Source organism: Eurypyga helias, unplaced genomic scaffold, assembly GCF_000690775.1.
Source record: "Eurypyga helias isolate BGI_N326 unplaced genomic scaffold, ASM69077v1 scaffold1054, whole genome shotgun sequence".
NCBI classification, from domain to species: Eukaryota; Metazoa; Chordata; class Aves; order Eurypygiformes; family Eurypygidae; genus Eurypyga; species Eurypyga helias.
In genome coordinates, this window is record NW_010245523.1 from 677 (window position 1) to 8,550 (window position 7,874).

Sequence of the window (7,874 nt, forward strand, 5' to 3'; positions counted from 1 at the left end):
CGCTCAGCAAAATCCCTGAATTTTACAAGAAATGTAAGGATGGAAAGAAACTCACTTGGTAGGAATAGTAAATAATGACTGCTGTATCGTCACGGGAGGGTCTGGAGCATCACACATCCTCCCTGTTAAAATCTGGAGGGGCAGTAACCCGTCAGACTTGGCTGAAACGTTTTGGTGGCCGGTATGCATTAGCAAACCTGTCGAGGGGGTTAATTTCGATGGAGAACAGGTTGGGTTTCTGGGGGTTTGATAGCGAACACGCTCCCGACTCGGAGTTAGCGCAGGACTGAGCTGGAGCCTGGGGGGCTGAAAGTGAAACCTGTGGAAAAGCAAAACCGAAATTGAAGACTTGGTTTTATTTCTGTCCTAATGGGGCTGTAAAAAGGAGATGTGTAGCAGAAATAGATGACTATTTCGCCAGTTCTCCGTTGCCATTTGTTACAGGTTTAGATATGCCTCAGTATATCAGGCAGTGTAAAACTTTGGTTTAATATGCAAATTCATTTATGATGGTACATTACTAGTAATTCTTATTCTATCTGGGGTCTCTTTCTCGATGTGGGAAGTCAAATATAAAGCTACACTAAAAGCACATCCTAGAGAGAAAATTACATCTTTGTACTTTGAGAATGGAGGAGATAAAAATCACATTTTGCATGTGAGTCTGCACTCGCATACTCTTTTTCTCTCACAGTTGATTAGAAAGATAATTATGTATAAATAGTTGTCTCTTTTAATTGGTCTTCGCCTTTTGCTGGAGTCATTCCGTAATGTCACAGTTTAGTGTGTACTGTTGTGAAATTGATACGGATTTTGCAGTGCCTGGGCTGTGACATCTGAGGCAGAAGAAGGAAACCAAAAAGAAAAGGGTATGCTGCGTGCATTCGTTGGTAACATGCCATCCGCTAACGATGCGTGCCCGTAGAGCGTTTATTCTGTCCCCAAAAAAACTTCAGAGCACCTTATAGAGGTGATAATAATGACCAGATTGAGAGGAAAACCATTGCTGCACTAAAGCGCAGCCACTTCTGGGGTGAAATATGGTGACTTTAAGATCAGAAGAGTATTGTGACCAGCTGGATGTACGGAGGGAAGCGCTGGAGAAGAAACTACATGTAATCTATCTTAGGGCTGTGAGGCTGTAAGTCATTTAATTCCTAGTTTCCACGTACTTGCTCCCAGCAGGTCTTGGACACCTTTGAGAGGATGAAAAGGCGGAGTGTGGTGGGCACCAGATGCCCGCCCAGCCGCTCCATCACTCCCCTTCCTCAGCATGACCGCCAGTGGAAGGCAGGCGGCATAAATCCCGTATTACGGAACCCTTACTTCCTCGGCGCCGTATCTCAAACTTCACCTTTACCCGTTTCACTCGCTGGGCGTGCTCCGTAGGCAGAGGAACCCTTTGCGTAGCACCTCAGCGCTGACCTCTCCCACTCCCTGTTGGGGGGAAGGGATGTTCCTCATTTTCTTTCCAGGCCTTTTTCTTCCTTCTGCATCGCTACGTTTGGCTTGACTCTAGTTTACTTATTGGGCTGTTCCTCCTCTCGTGCCCTCGAGACAGTTGTGCTGTACAAATAAACAGCACGGTAACAAAAAAAAGGTTTGGCTTCCAGGAGACCTTTCCGATCCCGTCGCTGTTGTGCCAGCGGTGCAGGTGTGCTGCTCGTGGGAGGAGGAGCTGCTCATGCCGCCCTCCGCTTCCGTTGTGCCTTTTCAGTGAGTCTCCCAAAGTGCTCTTCCATGAGTTAATCTCTGCCTCGCTTTTTGTGAGGCGGATAAACATAAAAACCAGTTTATGGAGGGGAGTAGCTGAGATCGTTGGAAATGAGGAGGGTGTTAAAGGAGTTGTGGGAAGGTGGCTGTTTCAAGACACTGAATATATTGTTTAGTCTTGAGCGATTTGCCGAAGGACAAAGTGTGTGCCAGTAGCAGAGTCAGAAATAGCATCCAGGAGAGCTGCCTTTAGACATTTCTTTTTTCTTGGGCTTACTGTTCCCTCTGTACACACATGTAAACAAAGTTCTGGTTTTCCTGAACACCTGCCTGGGATTACAGCGAGGACTTTGCAGCAAAGTATTCTTTTATTTCAAATAGAAATGGTGATTTTTATTTTTATTTTATATTGAGAGATGTTACAGGATTTGAGATGCTAATGTTTATTCTTAGGGTCATCACAGATGTTAGTTTCTACAGGTGAATATCCTAAGGTGTCCCTGAACCTCCTTTCCTCAGAATTCAGAACCCCTGGATGAGTCATAGAATCATAGAATGGTTAGGGTTGGAAGGGACCTTAAAGATCATCTAGTTCCACCCCCCCTGCCATGGGCAGGGACACCTTGCACTAGACTAGGTTGCTCAAAGCCCCATCCAGTCTGGCCTTGAACACTTCCAGGGATGGGGCATCCACAACATCTCTGGGCAACCTGTTCCAGTGCCTCACTACCCTCTCTGTGAAGAATTTCTTCCTGACATCTAATCTAAACCTCCCTGATTTCAATTTATACCCATTACCCCTTGTCCTATCACTACAGGCCCTTGTAAAAAGTCCTCTCCCAGCACCCTTGTAGGCCCCTTCAGATACTGGAAAGCTGCAATGAGGTCTCCTTGGAGCCTCCTGAAGGCAGCCCTAATGTATGTTGCTGATGTTGTGATTGAGGTGAAGTTTGAAAGTTTCCCTTGGTCTCTGGGAAGGTAAAGTTTTCATTATAAATCTGCTTTCCATCTGTAAAGCAAGAAGCCAGATAATTGGCATCTGGTGGGATAATTTGCTGTGAAAATGAACACAGTAATTTAGGGCAGGCGTAGCTATTCCCTAAAATCTGTGAAATATTTGAGCTAAGTCTCTCCAGTGTGAGCAAGGGTTTTTTAGGAGGTGCTGATACAGAGCACATTTTCTGTGGTTAATTTGATGTACATGAAATAAACTGCAGATATATTGATAAATTATGTAGTAAAACTGTAGCAATGTGTTCAGTGTTCATTTTTTCCAGATCACTTGAGTTCTAATTTTTTTTATCGTTTTTCATTCCAGATTACCATCATGAGATATATAAGATCTCTGACTACAGCAATGATGTTAATGGGGAGACCAAAGAAACACAACCAGTTTTTTTAGGTATGTGCTTGTGTTGATTAATTTCCGAGCAACGTAGCGTGGCCATTTGCAATTAGGGAGGAAAAAAATCTCTGTGCAAGCACAGGAAGCGCCTGCCATTGTTTAATATGACGTTCTTTTCAAGACCCTTTTATTCTACGAATTGCCAATATATCCTTTATTAACACTGCTAAAAGTTGTAATTTCAGGCATAAATGTTTATTAGTGTCTACACACAGTGCTAATTATCGCTCACTCATAGAGCCAGATGCTGACTCTGCAGTTTTGCAGCTCTCTGCTCACCCCATTTACATTGCATATTCGCTGGCATGCTTCACTGGCAATAGTTTGTGTAATTGGGGTATTACATCTTTGACATCTGGATAACAGAAATTCAATTTCCAGGAAGCTGCTATTTGTTTGGTTTTGCTTCTGCCTTGGGTGGGATAGAGGATTAATGTGCTGTCTTAATGTAATGTCCTTTCACCTCTGTAGCTTGCCTGCTAATCCTGCCATGGCAAAATTAAATTAAATCAACAGTTAAAAATGTGTAAAGAAAACAGAGAAGTAATCTAGAGTCTGCAGCATGATATATACTACAGCATGGTTATCGGGGAACCTTTATCTTACCTGTCTGCATGGGTTTTGTCCCATATAACTCCTCAGCTGCAGACTGCTGCTTCCAGATTTTTGAGCTACAATAATGACTTTTGCTGTATAAAGCAAGCTCTTGGACACCTTGCTCAGGCTTTGGAGAAAGTAGGTGCCTTTACAACGAGACATTTGGGGTTGTCTACCTCGTCTTACCTGCACCAGGAGCCTAAACGTTTTTGTAGGGTGCTTTAAGGTTTCTGTAGTCTTGTGTGTGTTGCCCCCTGGAGCCAGCAAAAAGCATTGGTGCCGAGTGTGTGAATCAGCACCTGAACTCAATCTGCACGCAAAATGCCTTTGTCTCCTTAAATCGTAGTGCCACAGCCTCTTAGAGAGGTCAGGAGCAAATGGGAGAGATAAGGAAGATGTCTTGGGCAGTGTGTAGATCTTCTGATGGCTGGAATATTTACACAGGGACAAGGGCTTCTCAGCTTCTCGCCATTAGGATTTGAGCAAATATTTCTTCCCTACACCCATTTCTAGGGAGAAGAAAAGGTGGCTGCTGTGCTTTGTGTTTGGATTTTGTGTTCTGTAAGCACTTTTGGTGAAGCCTGATAAACCTGATGGATTGAGTTCTGCCAGAGGTTTACTTTGAATGCTTTCTTTTCCAGCCCTAAATGATGATAGAGCTTTGGCAGGAGTTGGGCATCTAGTTGCTTAAGCCAGGATGCTTCTAAGAATGTGCAGGAGTCTGTGCTTTGACATCTGTGCTGTGAGTCAGACCAACTGATTTTGATTTTGGTTTGGCTGTGTTGTCTTTGGGTTTGGTTTTGGGGTTGTTTTTTGAGTATGCCCAGCTTTTCATTGTGACTGAATGTAACCTGGCATTTAAGTGCCTGAAGTTCACCTATTTCAAGAGCCAGTCAGAATTTACCCTTTAAGGATGTAAGTGCTATCTATCAAGGATCTTCCTTATCAGGTGCTGAGGGACAGAGCTGCAGTCTTGGGAGCCCACCTTCCGTCGCTAGGAAAAGAAAAAGGTGCTATTTCTTGGCACAGTCCTGAGGGTCCAACTTTAGGATTTTCTCAAAGCGTGCTGTTTTTGACAAGCCTGAATGATGTACCACCATGCAAGATTTGTAGACTAGGCACTTTTTTTCCCCCTTCCCTTGAGGTTTGGGCTCAATTCATAGAATCGTAGAATCATAGAATGGTTTGGGTTGGAAGGGACCTTAAAGATCATCTAGTCCCACCCCTCCTGCCATGGGCAGGGACACCTTGCACTAGCCCAGGTTGCTCAAAGCCACATCCAGCCTGGCCTTGAAGACATCCAGGGATGGGGCATCCACAACATCTCTGGGCAACCTGTTCCAGTGCCTCACTACCCTCTCTGTGAAGAATTTCTTTCTGACATCTAATCTAAACCTCCCTGATTTCAATTTATACCCATTACCCCTTGTCCTATCACTACAGGCTCTTGTAAAAAGTCCTCTCCCAGTGCCATTGTAGGCCCCCTTCAGATACTGGAAAGCTGCAATTCAGTAAGTTACTCAGAGCTCACATAACCTTCTCCACTTTAATTTCAGTAGGTTACTCTGAGGTCCGCTTCTATCCAAATTCCTAGTGATAAAGGCACTCATCTGAAATGTACAGAAAGCAGTGTCAGGGACTGAACTCAGCTGAAAGCACTCAGAATCTGAGCTCCCAGCTTTCAGCAGAGATCTGGGATGAGTGGCATTTGGCATTCTACCTTTCCTTTAAAAAAATTCCCGTTGCGTGGAGTAATTTTTCATTGTTCTTCAGGGAGGGTGGGACTACACCACTTTCCCCAGCTCACTGTCCTGTCCACTAATAAGGAGTCTCAGGGTACAATCCCTGCTTCACTTGATTTCACTGTTTCATGCCAAAATTCATTCCACAAGGATGTTCACACCAACTTGTTGGTTTAGGTCCAAGTTTGTTCTCCAGTTTGGGTGTTTTAACTGATCCGTGGGATCAGCTGTTGAAACCTCAGTGCGATGCAGCCTTTAGGGTGGGAATGAATGTTAAGATGCATCACTGAAACCGTTACCTTTAGAAAAGGGGAAACGTTACTGCCATCATGTGAACGAGGGAAACGTTATCTGGAACAGGATGTGCTCACGTTGTGGTTGCACAGCTGAGAGCCATGAACTCGAACTGAAGAGACGCACTGTCAAGAAGAGGGGACCTTCTGGGGTAAACGAGTAAATCGGAAGAATCCAGTTGGCTTAACATGCAGGTGGTTAAGGATCAGATGCCAGGAAAGACCTGTGGCACCTGGATGGTCTTCTTGGCATCAGCACAGATGGGCAAAACGTGGCTTTGTGTAAATGTAGGCTGCAGATTGGAGGAAGCTTCAGCACGGTTAGAGGAATGTGGTACTGGACGCGACCTCTGATGGTTGCGATGGTTAAAAGCCCAACTGCTTGGTGAATGGATCTGGGTAAGCTTAGGAAGGTTGCGTATGGGATGCAGTGGCAGAGTTTGCAAAATTCGGGGGACAAATATCACTACTGAATTTTACAGGTGAGGACTGGCATCACTTTTGGTTTGAAGAAAAGGGCTTAGTTATCTGATACCAGGAGAGACTGCTTGACCTGCAGAGGAGGAGGCAGCCCCAAGTGAAGTGCTTAAACCTTGAATATGGGCAAGATTTAAGACAGATGTGTCTTTGGCTTTTACCAGTTATCAACGTAAACCTTCTGTCACAGAGCTGCTAGCCCGGACTTGGACAAGCCCATGAGGACACTGTACAACCATATCTTGGGGGCAATGCTGGTTAAACCTAACTTGTCTATAAAAATCTTTTGCACACCACCGCACTGGTTTTTTTCACTCTTATTATTTTATTACCGTCACAAAAAAAGGAAATATAATATACCTCCAGACTGAGTGTTTTTACAATGCTTTCAACTTGAAATTCAGGCTCTGTGTTTGAAAGGTTAATGTAGAAAACTAATTATATTATCCTGGTAACCAAATGTGTGATGAGACATTTGTCTGTGTAATTAACAGTGAAGAACTTTTATAGTTTCATAAAATCAAATGCTACGCACAGTGTGCTTGGAGCATTTGTTTTGAAGAGATGTCCAAAACAGAGATGTTTATGACTGATATAAAGTGGAACTGAAATGTACTGTAATGCAGGTGTCTGTGCATTTTACAGCGTTTCACGGTGTTGAAATGGAAGGCAGCGGATTAATAACTTTGCTATGTCATGGTAAAAATAAATAATGTGTTCTTGGAGCAGGGGAGTGATGCATAAGTTACTCACTAATTTCCAGAATTTATTCTGTCCCAGAAATAATATCCTTTGCAATTTATTCACAGAGTAAAAGTTGACTTAACACAAGTCTCTGAAGTTACCTGTTACTTTTTGTAGAATTATGTCCCAAGCCTCATTGTTGCAATAGTAATTAAGACTGCATAAAAGCTTGTTTTATGTGTCTGCGTTGTCCAATGTTGTAAAGCATTTCCCTTTGGGGCTGAAGCATGATCTTGACCTGGGGTATTTCCAAGAACTGGGGGAAGATGTTCGGTGGCTATTACTATTTTTTTTAATTACATGACCCCTTTAAAATACACATTTATTGAACAGTTGCTCACTTGTCCTTTCCTGGGTGATTTACCTGTTGCAGTGTGGCGTGAAAGTGTGTAACATGCTTCTGTATCTGCTCCTGTTGGGCGTTTTGAAACTGTTCCACCAAGCTCTTCAAAAGAGTTATTTTATGGTGGTGGTGGCTGGGCCGCCTGGGGTGATCCAGCTCCCAGAGAAATAACCCCCCTCGAATCCTGAATGGTCCCAGGGGTCTGATCCTGGGTTTGATTCTGCAAATTGCTTTGCTTACCTTAGTGTTTGTGAGGCTTATTAACGTTCGGCGTCTCGTCGTAGGCAGGGGCGTCAGCCAACCCGCGTACTTCCGTGCTTGGTTTGGGAGTAGGGCGTCTGATTTAAGAGTGATCCGGTTTTCCTGCAGATGTAATCTTAGTTCTTTGTGTGGTGGCATGAAGATAGGTAAGAGCTTTCAAAGGATGTTTTAGAGTACTGCTAGGATGCCTTAACTAAGCAGCTTACACATCCCTGTATGTTGGCTTAGGGTAGTCAACGTCCCTGGCTCATAACTCATGTTGCTTGCGTGACCCTCTGACATCGTGCATGACCACTGCT

At 44.0% G+C, this 7,874-nt stretch overlaps 1 protein-coding gene across 1 annotated transcript in view; it reads left to right on the forward strand.

The window, feature by feature from the left end:
* Positions 1-3,031: 3,031 nt before the first annotated feature.
* The window catches only part of BEND7 (BEN domain containing 7), a gene marked incomplete at its 5' end in the record, with an annotated part of 43,608 nt that continues 38,765 nt past the window's right edge, over positions 3,032-7,874 (forward strand). Inside the window, one exon of the mRNA XM_010150096.1 lies at positions 3,032-3,115. Within this exon, the coding sequence (XP_010148398.1) occupies positions 3,032-3,115 (84 nt within the window). The remainder of the gene's footprint in view (positions 3,116-7,874) is intronic.